Below are 26,642 nucleotides of genomic sequence, written 5' to 3'. Positions count from 1 at the left end.
TTTTGGAACTGCCATGGGAACTTTACCAGAAATATTTGCTGCAATTTTGACACAGATAGAGACAAGCAGGACTTCATGCCAGCAGGCAGTGGTACTTGGGAAAACATGGGGATTCAGAGATTGGAAGGAGCCACCAGAATGTCTGGTCTCTGCTCTAGTTGGTCAGCTGAATGCCCTTGAAAATTTTGAAATTTCCCCTTTTGGCAAGAATGACAGATATGCATCTTTATGTCACCAGAAGGCCAGTAGGTAAAAACACCACAACTACAACCTTTTCTTTTTTACAGCTTGAGAGCTACATTGTGGAAAACATGAAATCGGAGATGGTGCAACTGCAGCAGAATGCTGTGCAGAACCACACTGCCACCATGCTTGAGATAGGGACCAGCCTCCTCAGCCAGACAGCAGAACAGACAAGAAAACTCACGGATGTTGAAACACAGGTATGTTCCCAGAGCAGTTTTCTAAAAGCTTTTATTTGCTGAGAATTTTTCCCATTTTTTCTAGTACGTCGTCAAGCAAAACATTTCAACAAAGGTTTCCAAGAAACTTACACGTTGGTATGAACAGCAGTGATTTTTTATGTGATTTTCTTTAGGTTTCATTTTGTTGGTATATTTAGCTCTAGGTGTATAAAGCAGGCTGGAATGAATACTAAATCAGTACTTGACTTCAAATTAATAGCTCAGTTACCAACTGTGAATGATACAAATGTCAAGCGAGATAATGAGTTTCAGGCTAAAACAGAGCCTTTGATCTTCATTATTACTTGCCTTTATTCTTTTTATAAGGTTACTTTTTGGAAGATGTTTCTAGTTGAAAGGTATTATACATCAGCAGCTTTTACAGTGTGATGATAGAGGGACCAGCATCAGCTTCTTTATAAAACACTGTATTATTACAAAATTGCATATCACATGAATTTGAAAAACCGTCTCTATATGATTCCTAGAACTAAAATAACACATTTAATTCAAGTGACACTTATATCATTGTTATAACACAGAGTACAATTTCCTATTGGGCTTATTGCAACATACAACTTTTTGACTTCTGAGTTCTATCAGTTTATGATGCTTATTTATTTTTTATCTTCCTAGCATGTGGTATGTTACACAGGAGTTTATGTGTTGCATTTATTTGGTTTGTTCTAGTAGCATATGTACTTCTTGAGAAATCACAATATTCTTATTCACATTTAAAATATCATTACCGTGTTATTATATAACTGCATTACAATACACTGAGAATCTGTGGCAATTATGAAAGACAGATGCTATAAATAACTCTGGCTAGGAATGATAGGTACAAGCTGTTGGTGCACTGCCTTACACAGGTACCTTTTTTCTACATCTCTATTAGTAGATAAGCATCCACTAAAGAATGTGGTGATCTGAAATGACCACAGCTTCAAAAAGATACCACAGTAACTTATGACAATGTTGGGAACGATATTTCAATAGAATTTATAAATCAATACCATAATCTAAATTCAACAGAATATCTAACCAGCTGTGAATGCCTTCTATAAACTGTGATATCACTTGCTCAGCAGAGAAAGAGTTGTAGGACGAGGTATAAAAGACCTCCTTAGGTGCAGGCACTGAGAACTCATTTGTTGTTACCTCATCCGAACACATAAGGGAAAAAATATATATACATTGCCCCTATCTCACTTCCATTGACAAATCAGTTCAAGGTGGAAGCACCACCAGCGCTTCTTATTCTATACCTATAGCTGAAGAATTTAAAGGATGCTCAGGATACCAGTTGGTATCTACCTTGTAGCAGTCCTTGATCTGACTTCCAGCCCAGTGTCACATTTCCTACTTTGACTCTCACAGAAGCATGGGAAAGTCCTTGTAGACTCCGCCTCCACTAGCGTTCAGAAAAGCATGGCGCAGAAGGCTGCAGAACTGTGGCTGCTGTTGGCAATGATGAGTCAGACAGACAGTTCCATGACTGTGGTGGACTGTCCATGGCTGGTTGCCAGACCTGCTACAAGCCACTCCCTCAATCTACTGCTTCAGCAGGACAATGGAGAAAGTAAGATGAAAACTTCTTTGATGGAGATAAGGACAGGAAATTTCTCACTGCTTATCATCATAGGCAAAAATACTCAACTTGAGGAAGATTAATGTAATGCCAATTAATAACAGTAGGATAGTGAGAACGAAGTAGGCTACTCCACAAATATATCCTCTTCACGAATCTATTGGTATCTTCATGTCTCTTTGACCCTTGCCAACCTTTGTAATACATCAGTTCCTATTGGGTCCCTCTAAAACTGTAGTGATGCCTCCTAGTACTTACAAATATATACATCTCAAACAACAAAATATCTGTATAGAGATCAATTACAATTTTTTTCAACCACTGTACTCTATTAAAAGGCCAATTCAAATCATTCTGTCAGTATCAAGAACTTCAAACAAAAAGAAGGCACTGCATATATTAAGGTTGAGCGCCATTTTTTTTTTTTCATTTATGATAATGTAAATTCCTGTTAGGCATACATGAAAAGATGTTACTATTTAATCCTATGATGAGACTGAAATTTGGCCTTCCAAGATAGGTCTGATAGGTTCCTTTAGAGAGGAATCATGTTCAATTCCAGAAGTGATTATATCTCACAGCTATTGTGTGCACACTTACCTACAAAAATATTGATATTTGCTTCTCCAGAATCTATGCAATGAAAAACGATATATCAGCGCAATCAACAATTATAATTAATTTTATTGTTTTCATTCTTGATTTTATTTTCACTTCTGAACTATTATTCAGTATTTATTCTCTTCCATCTGAATGAACATCTTCTTTCAGTCTGACATACCTAGTAACATTTGTTTTGTTGATACAGACCGTGCTAAGGTGAAAGAAAATTGCATAAAGCATTAAGATTACAGCCTTCAGCTTTAAAAAAGAAATGTAACAGGACAAATGGTGATAACATAAGCAGACACCAGATTTCTGCCAACACTACAAAGGAGAGATCTCAGGGGAAAACTAGAGTTAGAATTCCATTTACAAAACAGCAGATGCAATACTTTGGCTTAAATTCAAGTACATCTATACTCTTCTAGTTTAAGCTTGCTTTATAAGAATGCATATTTGAAGCATATCTTTTGCTCTTTCCATTGAAATAAAGCTTATTTGGCAGTCACCTTTCCTTCTTCTCCAAGACTAGTACTATTCTACAGCACACAGGGTTCCAGAGTCTCAGCTGTTACATATCAGTGTAGGCTGATTAAGTTCATTTGCACTAGCTGAGTTTAAAGAAAAGGATTTAGAAATGAGGGTTATTTCTAATGAATCATCAAATCAGAAGAGAAGGATTTCAATATGTTTACATTACTATAGCAACACAATTGGGGTATTATAAATGTTAATGTTTTTAATTTATCTTTAAGGTGCTAAATCAAACATCCAGACTTGAAATTCAGCTACTGGAAAATTCACTGTCAACCTACAAGCTAGAAAAACAGCTGCTACAACAGACAAATGAAATCCTGAAAATTCATGAGAAAAACAGGTAAGAAACTTTCACTGATGTCTTAAAGTTTTTTTCTGTTGATCATAACATGGTTTGTCCATACAGTACTATAAGTAACTGATGAAATAAATACATTAAGTTGAAACCATAGCTAATATTTATGTAATGGTTGAAAGAGCTAGTGTGAAGTTACTCTGTCTAGCTCCTGTATAATGTAGTTGACTTCTACTACTTTTCATTTGCACTGTAAGTTCATATCTCAATTTGTTTCGTGACAACTTAGTCATGTGACCACAACTGAAAGACATAAGGGTAATTCGGATGAGTATTTTCAAACAGACACATAAATTATGAGATCATCAGCTATTTTTACATGCATTAAAAATAGAAAAGCTTCAGTAGTTCAACTAAAATAAATGGTTATGATGATCTAACGTGTAGAAGAATCTTTCTTTTTGTACTAAATATAACATTTCATTCTATATTGCATCTTGGAGCCATGCTTTTTTTAATTAAAAAACTAAAGTTAATTACAAAATTTGTTTTTTTGCTGAAATTAAAGAGTGAAAAAAAACAACTGTTCAACAGCACATAGCTTATGAAGCAGTAAATCTAATGTTGAGAAGAAATTCCAGTATTGTTCCTTTCTGTGCTACAGTTATGGACAAAATGGACTTGGACATGGACATGGGGGAACATGGACACCCCTGTCTGGCAAACTAAGTTTCATATTCCTGTCTCTGTAACAGCTAGGTTTAAGCAGAGTGGACAGAGATTATCAATAGCATGAAGCAACAGGGAGAAGGCAAACAACAGGGATCCAGATAATGAAGAGAAGTAGAAAATGTCATTGCAAAGAATTATGTTTAGCCGAAAATAATATGCTGTAAGTGCTACCAGTTATGAAAACTGGCATTCAGTTGTTATAAAGAAGGGGATTCAATTAATTAATTCCACCAGATGTTGGTTGTTTTTTGTTTGTTTGTTTGTTTGTTTTTGTTTTGTTTGTTTTTTTTTATTATTTTTTTTTTTCTGGAGAAATTGGATTATATTCAAAACTCTTGAAGTCTATGTATTTCCTTTGGAGGTAGGTGTGGTTGAGTATGAAATTATCTTGTACTCCAGTTCCTCAGGAGTTAAGTAATTCATTTAAATTTTGCATATGGGATATTCTTGTAGTTGGTGGAAAGTGTTATCTTGCTGTTGTGCAGGAGGCAAGCTTACTTACGACCTACTTCAATTTGAGATTAACCCAAGTATTGGCTTTTAAGTATGTAAATACTTGTATTTTTATCTATTGCTGTCTGTTTTGCAACAAAAATTTATTCACTGATCCTGATCCAGAGATTGAGTCATTCATGTGATATCCTGTGTACTCAATAATCTGAATTTATTTGTCTTAGCGATGTGTCAGGGTGTAAAGCCTTCATGTCAGTAAACAAATAAATTTGACTGAAGTTGACCTTTGACTTGACTGACACTATGATGAAATAGTCTATGTCATGGCAAAATGGTCTGGCTTGGTATTTAAGAAAAAGAGATGGAGTAGTATGTTAAAAAGAAACATTTAAGAACCCATTGTTTCTCTGACAGGCGTTTGTGTATAAAAGGTACAATACATGGGTTTTCATCTTATCATAAAGCAGGAACTTGGCAAAAACTTCTCATATCTTCCTCCTGTGTCCTTGGGACTGATAAAATTAGCGAGAGGATAGCATTATAGTTACATTAGAAAAGGAATCACCATCTTCTGTATCATCTATTCATAACGAAAAACTGCATAATCTTAGTCTTGTAAGTTCTTGATCATGAAATCATTTATATGTGTGTGGGATGGGATGGGATGAATTTTTGTGATTTCACAAGATAAAAGTTAATGAATATACCAATGATTTTTAGCTTGCTTAACTTTAACAGTGTTTATAGATTACTCATCAGATGATGTTCAGTAGTTGTTTGCAGTTAAAGTGACTTTATCTATATAGTATTTTGAAATCAGTCAGCTGGAGAAATCATTTTGTTTTTGTTGTCTACATGGACTGAAACTTGTTGCAAAGGGCCTTTCTTTTTCAGTAGGTGTACACCACAGTGGGAATGAGTGCAGGAACTATTACAATCCAAAATGTAATCAAAACGGTGCACTGGGTGGAGATCATTTCTGCGCTAAATTTTCCTCCGTGTAAAATAAAAATACAGATCTTAATCACTTCCAAAGAACTGGATTTTGGACGAAAGAAATACAAAGTATTATAGTAATAATAAGTGATTGTTGATATATTACAGTACTTTGTATATTATCCTTAAATACAATGAATACTGTTTATCAACAGGGGACCGTTTCATGTTTTTTGACTAGACTCTTTCCTTGGCCTTACACTCTTTACTTCCCGTCTCTGTTGGGAAGAGTGGCCAACTTTTTTATTTTATTCCACTGAAGTGAAAGATATTCCATAGCATAAGTAGAGTCACATTTGCCCCAGTATCTTGTTTCTATTCAATGCTCTCATGCCATAAATAATTTCGTCTTGTGGGTTCCCACCCACTGTAATGTAAATGGTGGTTTCTTGCATTGCCATTTTTAATCCCACAAGAGCTTTTTAAATGCTATTTTAATTTATTCTTGAAAGATTTCCCTGTTAATGTCCTCTTTTGAGCCTTTTTCTTTTTCTTTTTTTTTTTCTTCCATAGTGTATTAGCTGCTTTTAACTTACGTGCCTTTTGTTTCAATATGCAAATATGAAAATAACTTTCTGTTCACTTTTGAAATAGAAGAGGAAAATCATAATGGATTCTGGACCACTCCATAGTAAACAGCAGGCATTACATTTAAACATAAATTCCAACTTGAATTTGCAGAAAATCAAACTACAGTAACATTCAGTATAAGAACTGTCATCCTATGAAAGATGTACTTAAAAATGGTGAATTACCATTTGACTGTGTGAAAGATGAGGAAACACACTGTGTGTGACTTTTTTTTTTTTTTAACAAGCTGTGCATATGCAAGGTAAATTCAGGTTCATTTTATTCACTTCATTTTTGTGATTTCAGTAGAATTGTCTTATAACTGGAATAAAAAATAGACAGGCTAAATAACGTGGCCTGAAGAACTATGGGAATACTTTTTTTATAACTCCTTGAACCAATTAGTCCATCTACTTAATTACAGATAGTTAGCACCTTTAAATTCAGGAAAAAAATTCAGTCATGTACTGCACTCAGATATAGGCATTTAAATTCTCCACTTGTTTATCTTCCCATACACTCTTAATAGAAGAAAAGCACATATATGCAGGTAAAGAATTTTTTTGCAGTGTGATTTTTTTTTTGTCATTTTTTTTAATTTTATTTTTTATTTACTGAATAGCTTAGCAAAGTAAATGATTTTATCTGTCTTCCTAATAAATCTTGATTTTCTTTTTTAAAGATTATTTTAATGCAGAAGATGTCCATCTCTAAGATCTGGTCTATATACCACTCCCACATGTCTGAGGCCTCTGAAAACAAAGAGTTTTTGGTTTTTTGTTTTTTGTTTTTGTTTTTTTAAAAAACTCTCTGAAACTGCCATGATCTGGAATGGATTAGTGAATAAACTATGTACCTTATAAGGCAGATTGTCTAAACCAGACTTCCTTCCTCCCCAGAGAGCTACAAGATTGCTTTCTACATGTTCTCCTTCATCACCTTTCAAACGGACAGCAGTTTTTACTGGAAGTCATTCTCAGACTTCTGTATTGGCCTTCTACCTTGTTCAGCATCCTCACAGGGCTTTTTCTGAATTACCTGAACACAGCACAGTTGCATTGAGGCATATCACTGGGTTATATCCTGATAAAGCTAGCACATCATTTGTTGAAAATAGATTCCCAGCCTGATGAACCGCAGTGTATTGTACAATAAAAAAAAAGATGCTTATTTTGGAGGAAAACTAAGGGTTCTGTTTATTATTTAAATGTCTTTAAGGTAATAACTCCAGGGAGCCATTTTCAAATAGATGATATTGATACTTGCCCATATAGTAACATTTTTTTTGTTCTTTGTAACTCCATTGTGTTCCCAATATGCTCAATATTCTCCTTCAGATTGAAAGCTACAATTTTAAAAGCATACATACATGTATGCATATGTCTGTGTGTTTATGTATATATAGATACGATGTTTCTAGTGAATAGTGAATTATTTCTTTGTGGTTCCCATGACTGCTTTATCTGTTTAGGTCAGTAATGTTCTCAGACCTAAAAGAGAATTGTACAGTAAACTTGAAGTAGAAAGGAAGCAGTCATTTCATCGCATCAGTGGCATTCCACATCAAAGTGTGTTGTACAATTATATTCAATGTTTACAGATTAATTGGACCTTCTTTTTAATTTTTGTGAGTATGTCAATAACAGTCATTAATGAAAGTTAGTAGAAATATTTTCTACTGTGTTTTCATAATGTGTCTTGAAAAATGGATAAAATTTGTTTATCAAGAACTCAACAAAGTTCTTTCTTCATTCTATTTGACTATTAAAATTTTTTATTCTTATTTCCACACTACAGTGCTCTGACAACCGTTTAAAAATCCTAAATGTATTATGTATGCTTTTCAACCTGTTTAAAGATTTCTTGATGAGGTTTCTAGAACTTTTTATTATTTAAATTAACTATAATATATATCAATTTAATGACAAATATGAAAAAATCTGTCCCTATTGGAGTCGAAGTCCACAAGAGCAGCTTTTCTCATACTGTTTAGAATTTTTTTCTGTTTGGAACATGCTAGTGCAGAAGTCTCCAGTTTATTTAAATTTTTCCTTTTGTTCATCAGAGATTTTAATAACTTTCTCATTGATTTTTAGTAAAATCAAATTAAATGCAGTTGTTATGGATTTCTCCTAGGAATATAGGGAGTGGTCCTATCCTGAGGACTTACTCTTATCTGTGGTATACTTGCTGCTATGGAAAGATCATTGCATAAATGCATATGCATTCCTTAAAATAGCTTGGTTTTGCAATTTATAATAACAAGAATTTTAATCTACGTAGAAAACTGTAAAGAAACCAAGTGTCTTGACAATCCCGTCTTTCCACCACATGTTCTCAAAACACCACTCCTAAATATTAGGATATGTTATTCCTAAAGCTGTAAAACATCTGTTTGCTGTCTGTCTCTGTACATGCTAAACGGGAAGCTCTAAATGTTGTCAGCTTCCTCCTTCTTACTTGACATGTCCAGTGTTATTTCAAATAAGACTGCCATCTCCATAGATACATTTGCTCTGTTCTTAAGGCTATGGTAGGAAACAAATAAGACGTATTGTGACATATCATTAATATCACATATTCCATATCATTAAGATATGGAAGTCATTTAAATTTGGACATGGACAAGAGTTAAGGAGATGCCTTGTACTGAGACATGGACAAAGACAAAGGGAATTATTTTTATTTTTACCTACTATACACTAACTATAGTGTAATATGGATATGGCTTTTTTTTTTTTCCTACATTGTCTGAATGTTTTCCACAGATTGTAAGAATGATAGAATATCCTGAGTTTGAAGGGTCCTGTGGTAATCGTAAATCCATCTTCTGACTCCACAAAAGGCAACCTAAAAATTTAATCATACGCACAAGAACATGATCTATACAGTTCTTAACAGACACAAATGTGACAGCTTATCTGGAGAGCCTGATCCAGGCTGATCCACTCTCTCAATAGAAATTTTTTCTAATATACAATCTGAACTTCCCCCTGATGCAGCTTTCAGACCTAATGCTCTATTGTCTGTCACCAGAAAGAAGAAATCAGCACCTCTCTCTCCTGTCCTTCACGAAGAAGTAATAAAATCAACCCCTAGTCGCTTCTAAGCTCAACTAACCAAGTATCCTCAGGCACTTCTACGTCATGCCCTCTAAACCTTTTACCATTACTGTTGCCCAAAATTGGACGCATTCTAATAGTTTTGTCCCTTATGCTGTGGAGCCCCAGTGTGCACAGCACACTGTATTTGAGATGAAGTTAAACTAACACTAAATATAGTGGGACAATCACTTTTTTTGACAGGTTAGCTATACAGTAGTTAATGCACTTAATACAGTTAGGCCCTTCTGGCTGGCAGGGTGAAATGTTGACTTATAATGAGGTTATCATCAGCCAAAACCTCCAAATCGGTCTGCAGCAGTACAGCCACTTGTCCCCCAGTCTAAACATATATCGCAGATTACACCATCCCAAAAGCATAATCCACTATTATATTTCTTATTATTTTTTATATGATTGGTTATGGTCTAATGTTCTATCAAGATCTCTCCAAGGGAAACATCTAATTTAGTGCCATATGCAGACTTAGTGTGCACTCAGCTTCTTTGTTTGGGTCACTGATAAAAAATTTCAAGATAAATGTTCCTGAAATTGAGGCCTGGGGAGAAATGTCACCAGCCTCATGCTGTCCCACGTACTACAATGCTTTGAGTCCTGCCATTCAGTCAGTTGTTTACCAACGATACTGCGTATGTATCCAGTTATATGCTGGGCATTTTGTCCAGAAGGATACTGTGAAAGATAGTATCAAAGTCTTTGTTAAAATCTATAAAAATACATCATCCACTATCTTCTCTTTGTTCAGTAAGTGGGTAACCTTGTTATAAAAGTATATTAAATTGGATGTCAAAGTGGGAGGTAGCCATATCTAGCACCTATTCAAACACAGACTGTGCCCAGGGACTGCTTTGTGATCCAATCTGTATACTAGTGTAACTCACAATCTATCAGAAAAATTAAGATCTAGTGTCAAAAGGAGCATTTTAATAATTTTTGTGAAAATATGGTAAAATTAATAAATTTTGCATATAAATTTTCTAATGTTATCAAATAGTGATTTATGACTAAAACCAACTTTGTCATCATAAAATTTTCAAACATTTATGTCAAAATTCCTTAATTAGTCTGAGCATAACAAAGCTCAAAGACTTTCACAGAAATATCCTCAAAACTCCAAGTAGATCTTCAGCATATAAGTATTGTATTTAACATTAGATTTCATGTGATGAAAAAAATAATCCATAGGTATGACAAGATGTGACAAAAATTGAACATATTTGGTTTTAGAATCCATGCATTTTTCATATTGGAACTTTTTATTATCAAATTCTAGTGCAGAAATTCTTGTTCTGCTTTTGTTACCAACTAATGAGACTTTAAGAATGAAACATCATGTTCACCCTTGCTTTTGGGAATGAAGCTGAAAAAGTGTTTTCCCTCCCCCTTCTTTCATTTCTTCCTCCTCACTCAGATTCATGTTATTTTCACAGAACTAGATATGTTGATCTTGCAGAGTATATTTTCTTGAATATCTCTGCAAGTCCCACATTCATAATTTCAGAAAGAGATTTGCTGTTTGATTTCCTCTATTTAGTGAGAAAAAACAAACAAACAATCAAAAAAAACCTTTTATATTACTCCAGCTTATACAGCAAATCCAGGGCCTGAATTTAATCATTGCATTGTTATCATTTGTAGCAGCTCATATTAAAGCTCTGTGATATCTAGTAGAAACAACTCCATATGGATTTTATTACATTCTTCAGTTAGGTTAAATGACCTGAAATTATGCAGGCATTTTGCCACTGATCTATTACCCAGAAGTAAAAACAAAGGTGGGGGAAGAGTGCAAATAAATAAAATCTAGAACTATCTTGGACAGGAAGCAGTTCGTTGGGAAGTTTGTAACAACCAGTTGGTTTTGAGCATGAGAAACACCTCTTTTGGCATTTACAGTAGAATTACCAAACAGAAGAAAGTAGCAGAGAAGACAAATTTATTTATTTATCTAATATTAATAAAATCTTTCTCTTAAGCTCCCAGTTTTGGTATTTTACCATTGATGGGCAACTAACAACTACCACACTTTCTCATGGTACATACTACATGCCTTCTCTTTATTGTATATTGATAACAGACAAGAGTGATGAAAAACTAAAAGCAAACTAAAAAATCTTCCCACTGCAATCACCACCTTTTTCTTCCTCCCTTTGAGCAGTGTAGGGAAATTGAATGCGAGCTGTGGTCAGTAGATAATGCTCTGCACCTCCTACATGACCACTCTCTACTCCTGCTCCATTGTGGAGTCCCTCACAAAATGCCTTTCTTTCTAAACTGATCCCTCATTGGCTTCCCACAGGCTGCAGCTCTTCAAGAAATGCTCCAGTATGGGACCATACCACATGGTTCATTTGTTGGGACTGCTCTGCTCCTGCACAGGTCCCCACAAGTGACAGATTCCTCAGCCTTTCTGACCCATTTTGGGCTTTTCTCCATGTCTGCAGCTCTGGCCCCAGGCTCCTGCAGGGGCCCTCCATAGGCTGCAGCTCTTCAGGCCACATCCACTGTTGCACCATGGCCTTCTCCATGGCTGCAGGTGGAGATCTGCTCTGTGTGATGCCCAGGTGCTTCAGGGAGACAAAATGCTCTACCACAAGCCTCTCCTGGGCTCTGGGAGCTTCTGCACTGTTCTGGAACACCTCCTGCCTTTCTGCCCTGGCTTTGGGGACTGCTGTTTCTCCCATATGTTCTCAGTCCTCTCAGCTACTGTTGTGCAGTATTCATGCCTTTTTTCAATCTGCTCTCCCAGAGGCACAACAAATGTTGCTTACTGGCTCAGCTCTGGCCGGAGATATGTTCCTTTTGGAGTTAGCTGGGACAGCTCCTGGTCTCCTCCAAGAGGCTGCCTCTCCCATCCCTAGCTATCAAAACCCTATTATGTTAACCCAGTGCATCACCACAGAATCAAAACAAGGGCTTGAAAAAACATCTTGTTCACTGTTGACAGGTATTAGCTGTGAAATGTGGAAGCAGATAGCACTCAGCTGATACACAATTCTATTCTCAGCTTCACAGAGGACATCAAATGATATTTTTATTGTGAGTTCCACATCCTTTGATAGCTTCTAGTACTTACCTACTTCCATTCTGTCATAAAAGGCTTCACAAAAATTCCTTAGTTTACTCTTTTTTACCTCTCATCAAATTGAACTACCCATACTAGTAATGACATTTTCTTCACTTCTCCCTTCTTTGCCCACCTTAGACTTTTCTGCTTGAACCCCAATAATAAAAAATTGTTAGTCTGTATGGTTATACACTCAGATGGTTATAATAACTAGACATGTATTTCCATGATCTTTATTTTTCAAGCACCATATTAAAGCAAACAATTACAAGATTGAACACTGGAGATAAATCATATTTATCTACTTGATGGAGATCTTTTGCTGAATTAACAGTTATGACATTTTAGAATAAATAATTTCTGTTTTGAATTCTACAGTGAAGATAAAGTAGCTATACTTTCTGTGTTGTGAAAAATGTTACCATGAAATAATATCTGCTGATATTTTATTTTATTTTAGTTTACTTGAGCACAAAATTTTAGAAATGGAAGAAAGACATAAAGAAGAGATGGACACTTTGAAAGAGGAGAAAGAGAATCTACAGAGTTTGGTCACTCGACAAAGCTACATAATCCAGGAACTAGAGAAGCAATTAAACAAGGCAACAACTAATAACAGTGTTCTGCAGAAGCAGCAGCTTGAATTGATGGATACAGTTCATACTCTAATTACCCTCTGTTCTAAGGAAGGAGGTAAGAAAGCAGAATTTTAAAACATTACAAATACTAGGAAATTTCTTTCTTAAATGCTGCATTTTTTTATTTTTTTATTTTTTAATATAACTTAGTGAGCTTATTCCAAGCAAGAGAAGAACATGGAGGTACTTAAGAGATGTGTAGATGTGGTGCTTAAGGACAGAGTTTAGTGATGGAGTTAGCAGAGTAATGTTATGATTAGACTTGATGATTTTGTGGGTCCTTTCTAACCAAAATAACTCACATGATTCCATGATAACAATCAGGAACACAAGACCAGATAAGAACCCACCAATCAAATAATGTTTAGACAGTTCTGAGGCCAACCCTTTTGTTAACTGTCATATCTTATTATTTAAATTTAATATCATTAAGCTATTATACCGTAACCTTAGTTGCTGTAAGACAAAATTTCATTGACTTCACATTATCAATACTATTTTGTTCCTTTGATCATCTGTCTCCTGCTGTGACCAAATGTGTTTACTGATGGTTACTTTATGGGTGTCAACTCTCGAGTTCCTTTACAGTTATTGGAGAGAAAATAAAGGAAAGTAAATCAGAATTCCTTACACATAAATGTATTTTAAAGCTGATGAATTCAGTTGTAGGAACTTGAGGTGCAGTAGCCATCCAAAAGAAGTTCTTCCACTGAATGAGTTTTTGTTTATAATAAAGGATTGTATTTTTTTCCTGTTTTTCTAGATCTAGTTTATTTCTGAGTACATAAGACACATTATCAACATATAAGAAAAAAATAACATCTTTTGAAAGAAAGGAATGACTAATCATCTAGGACAGTTCTCAAGTTTGATTATGTTAGTAAACACATTTCTTCTAGGCATTGAGAAAGAAATTGAGATGGGATTTTAGTTTTCTAGTGCTAAAAATATTACAGACATTCCTTTCATCAGGACTATCCAAGACAGATGGCAGAAAGAGACAAATGTTTCTTGGAGATCACTGTGAGGGAAGAAAATGAGACACTGGAAAGAACACATTAATAACTACGAAAAATTGGGCAAGGTTATATAGAATAGAGGGAATAAGAGATGTAAGGGAGAATGTAACAGCAAAGGTCACATGCTAAGATTAACAACTAAAAGGGGGTAAACAGTTGTGTCTGATATGCCAAGTAGTAGGTTAAAACTACTGCTGGGGAAAGAAAGTTGGGAAAAGAAACATCAAAGAAACCTCTCTGATGACGAAGAGGTAGTCAAACCTTTTCTAAGATTCAGGGTAAATACAGAGTAACTGTAGATGCACAAGTTCTGCTAGTCATTCAGTGAGTGTGGAAGTGTTAAAGAAAGGTTTATGTGAGGTTAAGTACCAGCACTCCAAGGTTCCCAGCTTGTTTCCTCTTGGTAATTTTAGAGCTCTAATTACTATAAATAATTTTTAAAAATTAAAAAAAAAATTACCTGCATTGTTACTCAATGTTTGGTTTAATAGGCAGAAAAACATATCATTCATGCTGTTCAGCTCAAGGCAGTGTGGGTTTTCTCTCCGCTGCATATTCCCATGCAACTTGTGTGGCTTAAATCTGAATAGTTCCAGTGGCGAGGATTACATCTCATCCTTTGGAAGTGTTTCCTGCTTGGACCCATGTTGATAGACTACTTTTTTTTTCCTCCTCCTATTTATTCTAAGTGTTCCCTTCTGCTTATTCTGTTAGACAGTTCCCCAGCATTTTGAAGTAAATAACATCCTTCATAGTAGGCTGTTCTCATATCTCTAAAGAAAAATTGTGATGCAATGCAATTCATTTATCACGTTTTGCGATCTTTTGGCAAAGAAACCTGGCAAAGTTGTGTTCAGGGTTTTCTAATAGAGCTCAGGAGTATTCTAAAATTAATATCAATATGAAATATATATTATTTTCATATGGATCTTTACTGCAAGTTCTCTTTAAGATTAGAAAAAGAGTTTCAAAATATTCCAAATTAGGTTCAAAGAAAAAAAAAACGAAACATTTTTTCTAAACTTAGTTTCCTCAGATGCTTCTTATAAAGACTTTGAATGAGGATTTCAGAAGTGGATGTTTTAAGCTGGGCTCCTGGATCCAAATTCAGATGTCTGAAAACCTGAATTTTCAGCAGTTTTTTTTTACAGCTGAGGAACTGTGGAAGTAAAAGGTACTCAGCATGGCTAAATGCTGAAATATAATCCTAATTGCTTAACTCTCACCCTCAGTTTTGGACATTACTAATTTTTTTTGTGTGTTACCATGGTAAGAATATTCTTTGGATGCTTTTTTTGAGAAAAATTTAAAAGAAATAATTGCAGAAAAGTTTCCACTAACTGTCTAAGTTGAGCTGACTAATGTATTTGGTAAGTATATCCACAGCTGAAAAGAAGCCAGATATTTTAAGTTAAAATAATATCCTGGAGTATGAGACTATTCCAATGAAGGCAGAAAACTAAATCATTGTAGTAAAAATTGCTATCAGCTTCAGTCTATGCAAATATGTGTTGAAAATAGAAGAGTACATGTGCTGTGAAATACAACTAAGGCTACTCACAATTCTCACCAAAAGTATGAAATTTACTCTTTCAGAAGTCTTTATGTGTGCACTTATGCTTAACACATAAAATATGTCATAAGAAGTGTTTACTGGGAGGTAGACAATAGCAAAATGTGAAACATACATCAGTGACACCCATTCTGTCTTATACTGTTAAATACTGGTCATCTAATTTCATAAGGCATATAGCAGAAATGGAAATGATCCAGAACAGAATAGCATAAGGGAAATAATTACAGACCTGCAACGATTTCCATATGAGGAGAGAAAGCTGTAAAATACAAAAAAAAGTATGTACGATATACTGTTATGTAAACCTACAAAAACACCAACTCTGGAGAGAAGAGGGAGTCCCAGTAACAGATATCTTTCATTGACAAAAGATAATATTTAGTTATGTGAAGTTTTGCTTGCTAGATATCATTGAGTTTAATAAAGATTTTTGAATTATTATAAAGATGAAGAGCTAGCAAAAGACGTGCTCCCTTAAAAACTTCAAGTTTTTAACTGTTGGTACTCATCTTTGAAAGGAAGTATGACCTAAGCAAGGCATCAAGTCTAAGAGGCAAGATTGTTACAGATGAGTAACTTCCCAGGAATGAAAACAGGAGATGAGAGGAATTGAAAAATGTGGCTAAAACTTCAGTATTTTGAGAATGTCTTTAAGTACCTTTTTTGGATTTCCCACCATAAATTAAAAGTGTACAACTGTGCATTTTACATAACGTGTATGTTTATATATTTTACAAACTCTTGCCAGTCTCAAGAAATCTAAAAACAAGTGATAAAAACAAAAGTGTCACATATGGCAAGATGATCTCCTTTGCTTATTTCATAATACACAGGATTTCCAATTTGTGAAATAAAGTTAGGAATTAAAAAAAGATATTTTAAGTAAAATTACTGTTGAATGACTTTGTTTTAAACCAATCGTTTTTTTTATTATAAATCATGAGATAAATTTATTCCAGTAATGATGTAATTGTATCAGAATATTTATTTTTAGATTAGTTTAAGTAAGTTAGAAGACTTTCAGAAGTCTGCCTATTAGTAGTCTGTGAGGAAATTAGTGGCTAGTGTGAAGATATAGCACTGAACAGAGACTGCTTTTGTTTAGTTTTACACTCCGAGAAGCTTAACTAACATAGTCCCTAATACTGGATGACATCCTACAGTATAATCTGCTTTGGTACTTCAACCTTGGCTAGATAAATGTTGTGAGGATTTCTGAAGAACTTAAAGGGGAACGAGGAAGAGAGAAAAAAAGAAGTAAGAAAGAGGATAATCTTTAAAAAGACAGATGGATTGAAAGATAAAATCCAGATCCCACTTTCAGTGCTGGTTTTGTAGAAGGCTAGTTTTGAGATGGGGGCCACCTGTCAAGCACAAATTGTTTGTGAGTTTCATTTCCAAAATACCACCCACCTCTCTCTGACAGTGAGTAATTCTAGGATTTCAAATGCATATAATCCATAAAAATAGAAAATCTGAAAGGTCCCAAAGATTACAAAGAGTCAAATAAATGCAGGATACTGTGGGGACACACAAGTCTCCATTTTGGCCTGTGTCTATGGCTTATTTATATATAGTTTTAGGCTAAACAAACTTGAAAGGGGCTGTCAATAATTTCTAAAATAGAATTTCTAAAACAGCAGTGCTTTCAGGCACTAACTTCTTTGAAATGACTGTTCAGTATTGTGGAAATGTAAAGAAACTTTCTAGAAATTAAGTAATCTCCATACTCATATCTAAAAAAAAAAAAAAAAGACAAATAGACAAATAGACAAATGCCTGTAACATTTCTGCAACAGAAAACTAGAGAAAAAGAAATGTTGAGCTGAAGGCTTAATTCATCCTTGTAGAGGTACTGCACAGCTATCTGCAAAGCTGTAGAAGTCCTTCACTTATAGAAGATAACAAAGAATTGGATATAGATCATTGAGTTGTTTGCAAAGTTTGTCAAAGACTTTGTGATTCTCATTTTCTTAAAACTACTCATTCCTCACAGTACTTTGAAAATTATTCTGAGGATGGATAAAGCATTTTAGTCTTAAGTGTATGAATGGAAAAACATGAGGCCTTGGCTTACCAATCGCTTTCTGTTTCTGTCTATGAGATTTCACAATTCTCTGGATGAAAATATCATGTTTGAGATTGTGTGTTCTAAAATTTTAGGAAGTCCATCTAAATTTCTGTTTCTCCCACTATCAACTGGTATTATGAGTGTTTCAGAGTATGAAAAGCATGAAAGTTCTGTTGATTTAGGCACATTGCTCTTACCATCAACAAATAAACACCTAAGACAATAAAAGGTATTTGAGAGACTTACTAAGCTTCCAGATCAGAAAAAAAGTACTTTTCAAAAGGATTTTTAGTGTTGACTGAAAAAACTGCAAGGAATGCACTGCAAATTGTGTTAAATAATAAATAATATCTTCATCATGGAAGTATACCCAAGTTGAAACTAAGTAATTCATAAATTGCATTAGTCCAGTGGGAAATTATGTTTAAAGCCAAAGGTCACGAAATGTGCTCAGTCTGAAGTCTCATCTATCTTCAAATACTTTTTCTTTTTTGCTCCAGTAGAAGAAAATTGACCTAGTGTGCCTATCATATTAACACTGATTTGCATAACTTCATAAGTACTCCTACCCACAGCATAAGGGAATCTAAAATTTCAGTGTGGAAATACATTTAACTTTATATTTAACATTTATTGTCCTTTTCTGATTTCGGATTTTTTTTTTTTTTAATGTATATTTTCTGTCAGACTGTATATTAGCATACCTTATTAAAATGTTTGGTCTAAATTCATGCACTTAAGATTAATGGAAATGTAAAGAAACTTTTGTCATGAATGTCTGTTTTTGTGACCTCCTAGTAGGGGAGAAATAAAGCATTAGCTTCCTCTTGAATGCTGATGAGAAGCTAAGCTTAATTCTCAAAATAATACACACATATGCCAGGAATTTACCTCCCCAGAAGTGCCTATTGAGTTTGTGAAGTAAATAACTTCGTTAGTGGGTCTGACATTTCTGCAAAGGTTCAAATCTCTAGACTTCTGAGCAGATTTCATATTTTAGAAAATGCTGCATGGAAAATGTTATTCTATTAGAATACTTACTTTTAAAATGCATAGCAGTTCATTTACTCAAAACATTAAACCTTAAGTATTCTATTTCGTAGGGCATATATTGTTATCATGTTAAAATTTATACTGAAATGTACAGATTGAGGATAGAATGAGAACTTCAAAGAGATGACCTGGAGGTTGCAGACACAGGGGAAACTCCATTGGCACTAACAAAATTACCCCAGCAGAGAAGCTGGCCTATTTCATTAGCAAGACTTCAAAGACAACTTCTATAATACAAGTCAGTTTTTAAAAAAGAAAAAGAAAATTAGAAAAGATTTATCAGAATGCCAACATAGATTAAAAGATTCAGGTTCTCCTAAGGATAATTTTAGGTCTTACTATTTGAATTGTGTGCAGCAACATGAATTTTCTGTGTTGTACTCACGCAGAATAGAAGAATAAGATTGTATGATACAGTTACTGGTTTTATTTGCACAGCAAAAATGATATTGGTATTCATCTGAGATATAATCTGTGGTAACTATTTCACTAGAAATCTCTTTTAACTCCTTAATGCTTGTCTCCTTTTTGTACTTCATCCCTAACTTTGTTAACGTTTTTTTAACATGACATAGTGTAACTCATGAGGCAGGAACCTTGTATGGCATACCAGTCACTTCATTTTTCTTCTGAAGCATGGAAGCAATCAGAACAAGATTTTTTGATAATTTAAGAAGTTTATGACCAATTTTAGCTGCAAGCTGTAGATCTGATGTGGATAAAGATTGTGCCTTGATCCACACAGTTTAAGTATGGTTAAAAGAAAGAAATACATGAATAAACTGATAGGTTTTTTTCTTTTTCTTTTGTGGCTGGAATTGGATAACCCTAACACAAATAACAAAACATGACACTTTATTTATAAATTCTAAATATTTTTATTATTTTTTCCTACTATTGATTAAGAATGAAATAAAAACACAATTAAATTGACTTGGCAAAGCTAGAGCAGCCTGATCTTTGAATAAAACCTGTTTTAATGCACTGAAGCCATTTGTGTTCCACACTTCTCTTATTCTGCCATAAAGCATTACAGAGATACTCAAAGGTGTCAGAGCTAAGGATGACAATGTGTTTGTACAATGATATAGAAAAAAAATCTTTAGTGTGAGGATGATCAAATCCTGGAACAGACTTTCCAGCAAGGCAGCCGATGCCCCATTCCAGTCAGTGTTCAAGAGACATTTGGACATTATCCTCATTGTCGTTAACCTTGAAGTGATCAGGCAGTTGGACCTGACGATCTTTGAAGGTCCCTTCCAACTGACCTATTCTATGCTATTGCAGAAGATTGCTATGAAAAAAGATCACATTTTTCCACCCATGATTCACAAACCTCACTATTATAAGCCCATTCCACTTATTTAGAATAACTGCCTATATCAGTATTTTGAAATATTGAAATCTAGGGATAAAAAAATGGAATTTTAATTTACTGAGTGCCATGGAAAATACTCTTGTCTTCCTTGTCTTCTATGTACAGAACCACCGAGGAGAAAGACACTGCAGTTGTATTTGTGCAGTTGTGTAGGAAACACCTGCACATCAACACCAGTATTGTTTTGTTCTTCATAGGTTCATTTGTTCATGTGCTATAGACTCACTGTACAATAAAATGCAAGTAAATTTTTTAATTATGATCAAGTCAGACCATGTTTTAATAGAGATACCATACTTAGATAAGTTAATTGAAGTACATTATTTAATGTATCTTTCAGTGGGAAAAATATTAGAGCTCTTCAAAACAGAATTGGGGATTCCTATATTTTATCCCTATTGAGTTACTAATGGTGACAGCAAGGGGTCAATATTTGTTAATACTGAGGAATGAACAATTTGAGTGAATATTTTTATATTTCAGTTCTTGGTTATTAATATTGAAACCAATTGCCATCTCTCATTCCTACAGTATATCTCAGTGCCAAATCCCTCTTCACTTTGCTTTATGAAAATGCTATTATTCAGTTACAGTGAAGATATTAGAGGGAATATCAGCCATGTATAAACCAGCCAACAACACTGCTAGTGTCACCCAAATGGCTTGTTAATGAAGTTGTTTTTGTATGCATGATTCAACTAGAAACACTAACTGCACCTTAGGGTTTCTGTGTGGAAAAATATAAATCAGTTAAAGAAATATGGACACCAGAGATATTAAACAAAGCCAGTGGTTAATCTCTCTTTTAGCAGTTTGTGAAAGACTTCTTTAGTTCTCATCTCTCCATGAATAGCTGGTTACTCACAAAACTGCTGTCTCAAGCAGAAACTATTAAGGAACTATATTACAGCTGGATAATTAAGTGTCTTTATCTCTTTGTAAACGGGCCATAAGGCATTCTATTTCAGCTCACTAATGAGGACCACTTTATGGTATTCCTAAGTGATGTCTTTCAAATGCACAGTGAATCGAAGTATTATTGTTGTTACTAGTCACTAAGGCCAGATTTATTGGGAAACAAACTTGATAACTGTTGATAATTTATTAGGTAGTAAATAATTATGCCCTGGAGAGGGTGAAAGCTCACTAAGTTAACATCATTTTCCAAGACCTAGTCAATTCCTGCAGCACTACAGGAGAGGAATTCTGCTTTAAATGATTTATTTAATAAGTAGTTGGATAGCTTCAATACTCCTGCTATGCCATTGTTTGCTTTTCTTACTTTACACTCTTAGTGGGGAGGAAAAAAAGAGAAATGTAATATTCTGTTAGCTGCTAAAACTTTTCAGTAAATGTTAGTATGAGGCAACTAATTTGCTGAGCTTTTTCTCTTCCCTTCTCCCCTTAAAAATGTGGGTCTGAAATTCTTGCATGTAATGACCCTTTATGTTTCTAATGAATCTGAGACTGTGCTAGTTCTTAGGCTGGCAGAATCAACCTAACCTTGCTAACTACATTTCAGCATAGCTTGGTAGTTGTGTTGAATTATATTAAGAGAGGTTTGCACATTCATTTGGACCTCCCACATGCAGTAATAAGTAGTATGCATGGAAATATGAAGGGCTAGGGGCTGATGGCAAAAGGACTACTTTTTATTTTGTCATTGCTCTTTGGGAACAAAATCCTTTCACTTCTCCATACATCAAATAATTTTACAACCACACAATAAGTAAAATTAAGGGAGCTGTTCCAGTGGAATTACATGCCTGTTAAAAAAAAAGAAGAAAAAAAAGAAAAAAAGGGTACTGCTAAACCCTCACCTCAAAAATAAATAAATAAATAAAAAATCCAAGCCTTCTGCTAGATCTCATGTTAGTTGACTCACTCTGGCTTTAGAGACTGCAACCAACAGCAATGGGAAGATCAGCACCACTCATTTAAATGACACTGCAGATTTATTTGGGGGTAATAATGAAATGCTCCCTTAAATATAAAATGAAAATGTTTACTCATACTGTCATAAGTTCAAGTTCATGAAAGTTCAAGCGAGGGTCTGCATTTTCCATTCTAATTTTTCAGCAGTTGAGCATGGTCAAGGAAGGAGTTCTAGAGTTCTGTTTCCTTCCAGTTTAAATAGCTGTGTAAATTCAAGGTAAACTCCCAAGTAAATCTTGAATGGAAAGCACAGGATTTGTTTCTTGACCATTAATGAATGAAATGAAAAATTGTATAAATTATGAAATCATAAATTACTACAAATGAACGGAAAGAAATCAGAAAAAATATGTACCACAGTATAATTGATGATGTGCTCAAATACTGTGCAAAATATTTGATCCTATGCCTGAAAAACTAAACAAGAAAGAAAAAAAAAGAATCATGAAGAGTGTGATACAGAGTCCACCAAGTATATAAGTATATAAGATCTACTTCGGGTGGTGAAAATATTGTAGCATGCAGTAAAGATGATTGGCTTCTTATGTATCTGAACAGACTGGAGCCCAGGAAATGCACTATTCAAATCTTCTTTGCCAGGTACAGAAACATGCACTTACATGGCTATCAACTCAGTCTGTAGGCAGCACCATGATTGTCTGAAGAGCAAATCTGAGTTGGAGCACATCTCCAGTTTTATGTCTGTTTCTGTGGTGCACAGAACATTTCCAACACGACTGTGTTACTGAAAGGAATACTGGCGTAACACATAAATCTATGTTGCAGTTCAATATTTGTTCTCAAGCGGAGGTTGGTATCTGCAAGAGTAGGGCACTAAAATGGCACACTGTACCTCTGGCTGTAAGTCAGCAAAAACAGAGTGGCTTTAACTTTCCTCTCAAAACAAAAATAATCTTCACCCTTTCTCTGTCAGAGCTGCTTATGGCTCCTGGCACTAACTCTGGGAACATATATGAATGGTGTGGGCCATGTTCTAGGCCTCCACACTGGGGATATTTGACTGACATTCTTCTGAGAACATTATCAAACTGTTCCCAACTCAATTCTTCGCAAGCCAGGTGCTATTTGCAATTTTAACTGGAAAGGCAGTGGACACAGCAGCTGCACCCAAATGGCTGGAAAAAGGGTTAGAGATACAGGATATCTTATGGAAGTGTAGGATTCCGCACTGTGTGTCTGAAACCATGACAAGAGTAAGGCAAACTTTGCTTGCAATTTGGATACTGATAGTAACTACTACGCTGTAGTCCTTGAATGACCCTGTCCTTAGATGCTGAAGCTGTAGGTAGAAAGACACCGGTTTACAAGATTCTCCTTTTCAACTTGTTAATAGCTTCTCATCTGAGACACATGAAATGCTTTTGACAAAGCAGCTAGAATTTAGATAAAATATGTTTGTAGTAAGATGTTGGAGAGAGACTTTTCCTTCTAAGATTCAAAAGCACAAAGAATATTTTTTGTGTCTTTTGGTTTGTTTAGTGACTACTGAATCTGATAAAGAAAATTAGATTTGCGTAAATGAAACATTTAAGCCATGAAAATAAAAGAATTCAATAAGGTACTGCAGAAATCTCTGAATATCTGTCCAACTAAGTCACCACGATAGAAAAAAACAACAGCTGCCTTTCATTTACTGACAATATCAGTACAGGACACAGGACTCTAGTGATTAACTCAGTCTCAACTGATTTCAAAAGTATGTCAGTTCAGAACTTAAATTATTTAGTAAATATGAATGTGATTTTGTTGATTCAGTCAACATCATTAACTGCAGTTTGATATTCTTTATTATTTATATACAAACCACATTGTTCGTTCACCAAATATCTGAGAGACTTGAAAAACAGTGAATTAAGTACTTCATTCCTTTCGAGATGACCTTTATGAACTAATTTACTAAGCACTTACTAGCAGTAGAACTGCTCAGCTCTGGCACCTCAGAGCTCCTGCGTCTGCAGAAACCATATTTATTTGGATTCCTGTCCTTCTGTGAAGCTGCAAAGCAACCACCCCGCCAGCGCTTTTGCACCTATGTGGGAACAGTCAACTGGAAGAGGCCTGAGCACTTATAGAAGATACTTGCTATATTACCTGGACTCAACCTGTCATCCAAGGCTTTGGAGAAAAAAAAAAAATAAAACCAAGGAACTGACAATTGAAATAACTCCTCAGATAGGGAAACGTAGATAGTATAGACCAAAGAGAAAGTTATTGGACTGAAAATTGAGCAGAAGTATTTGGGTATACACTGAAATAAATTCATTTTGCTTGTTAATTAATCTTCTGTTCAGGAAAGTAGGTTTTTACGTATAGACATTGTGTCTTCACAGGGCATGACTTCATCACCAGTTTATTCATCTAGAAAAGGCAAAACAAAAAAAACCCTCCAGGTCTCCTAATTTTTGCTAACTATTCAGGTCTAAAAATCATGATATTATTTTACTTGACTTAGTATCTTTTTCTTTGGATGCATAAACCTTTGACTAAGTATAATATCTGAAAATAGCTAAACTAGCATTAGAAAATTCTAAAGAAAGTTCAGGTGTCTAAGCTGAACAAAGAAATTAAATGACTACGTGATTTGTTTTGAAGGTCTTGCCTTGAACTTTATTACTTTTTAATATTTATTCACACTTAAGTGGCTGAGCTTTCCTTCTCGTTTTCTGGAAAACGGATGACAGGCACCCAGAGAAAGCTGTCTTCTCCTGGCTACAGCGGTTCAGTGCATGAAACCCACTGCTGTAAAATAATTGGGTTGCTTAGTCTATAGGAAATTAACATATCTGCTTTGTGTGGTCTCTGGTTGACTGATACTGAAGTGAAGGAAGAAAACTGAGTGTATGCAAGGCATTTATCTGTCCCTGTCACCTTCCTCTCTGATGTCAACAGAAGTTTTGTTGTGTTTTCTCTAGTCTCTAAGCAAAAGGTAAAAATATTTTTCTAAGAATGCTTTTTAGATATTCATTTCCTGAGAAAATTATTTTCAAATCTAATTCTAATTCATTTGAAATTAAAATCTCACTTCATTTGAAAGTCAGATAATATTAACTTTGGGAGATAATCCTTAAATTTTTGTCTAACTTTCAGTTAAAAAGGAACAAAATTCTAATCTTAGTATCCCTGAGTGACTCTTAAGTGTTTTGCTATGTGTATATTATGGTAAAATAGAGGTAACATGACCTCTCTATATGTATTATACATATTAAAATATAAGTAGTTAAAACTGAAGGAAATGAAGACTCTGCCTCTGTACAATAAAATACATTTTTAAACAAGAGAAACTAATGTCTGCAGTTGAAACACCATTATTAGAGAAATTCAGGCTTGGAAGAATGGATTTAATCTAAGGCCCCTTGAAATCAATGAGAGTCTTTGCTTTAACTCCTCTGGGATTTGGCTCAAACCCCAAGTAGTTATTCAAGCTGGACTTTGGTCACTGATGCTAACACCATCTGCATACAGAAAAGTACTGTGAAATCTTTAATTAATACGAGTCATGAAGGCCTCACTTCTATGATTTATTTAAAACCTGACACCATCGTGCAGTGTTCTGTGTGCCTTGCTGAGGGCCCCATCTCACAGGGGAGTGTCATCTATTACATCACCAGCACTGCCTTTCTTTTCCAAGTTCCAAATGAAGTTCACATGGAAGTACCTGAACCTAGTTTTATTTTTATTTATTTTTTTGATGATGTTCAAAAAAAACAATAAGCACAACATGCGTTGAAAGGGAAAACTAAGAGGATTTTGTCTGCATCTGTACCTACAGAGTAGAATAATCTTATAATTCAAGTCTGGACTTTTTTTTTTTTTTCATTTTTGCCTTTTCACAAAAACACACTGGGGCAAAACACTTAACATTTTTCTTCCTCAGTTTCTGCATCTGTTTAGTGATGTAAATGACAAGTAATCCTGCAGAAATTCACCATGTTCAAATATTGCTTTGAAGTGTTCAGAGGTAAGTTAGCATAACAAGCTGCAAAGCAAACTCTTTTATGGCCCAGATCATCCTACATGCTGTGCAAGACTGTTGCTCTTTTGCACATCATTATCATTAAACACCAGATTTACATTATGGATCACTTTATTGAGACTGAATAAGACACAATCCTTTTTCTACGTACAAATCTGATTTTCAAGCAAAAGAAATGAAAAAAAAATGTGTGTGTCACCAGACAATGAGTGTGTCTGAAGGACATAAATGTTTTTTCCTTATTGAAGGGATTAATGAAGTGCTGGCCTGAGCCACGCACAGCACTTATAGACATGTTTAACTGTAAGATTCTGAGTAGACTGATGGATTTCTATGGGAATACTGATGTGCTTAAAGTATGTGTTGTTGGAATGAAATCATATTCTACGGTATCGTGTGGGGTCAGACTACTTTTGTTTGTGAAAGTGAAGGGAACATTCACATCTCCTTCTACTGGGAATCTCCTGTAGCTTTAAAACCACGATTCTCAAATATTCCCTCTTGAGTTCTCAGCCTCGACCGGGTACACAGTTCACTCAGAAAGTAAT

The 26,642-nt window shown here is 34.8% G+C and overlaps 1 protein-coding gene across 1 annotated transcript in view; it reads left to right on the top strand.

The window, feature by feature from the left end:
* Window positions 1-209: 209 nt before the first annotated feature.
* ANGPT1 (angiopoietin 1) overlaps window positions 210-26,642 on the top strand; it is a 45,503-nt gene continuing 19,070 nt past the window's right edge. The window contains exons 1-3 of the mRNA XM_031552970.1: window positions 210-443; window positions 3,414-3,535; window positions 12,891-13,123. Coding sequence (XP_031408830.1) covers window positions 210-443; window positions 3,414-3,535; window positions 12,891-13,123 — 589 coding nt within the window. The remainder of the gene's footprint in view (window positions 444-3,413; window positions 3,536-12,890; window positions 13,124-26,642) is intronic.

The sequence above is a fragment of the Meleagris gallopavo genome, chromosome 3 (assembly GCF_000146605.3).
Source record: "Meleagris gallopavo isolate NT-WF06-2002-E0010 breed Aviagen turkey brand Nicholas breeding stock chromosome 3, Turkey_5.1, whole genome shotgun sequence".
Lineage (NCBI taxonomy): Eukaryota > Metazoa > Chordata > Aves > Galliformes > Phasianidae > Meleagris > Meleagris gallopavo.
Note: the sequence above shows the minus strand (reverse complement) of the source record. Positions and strands in the feature narration are given on the sequence as shown.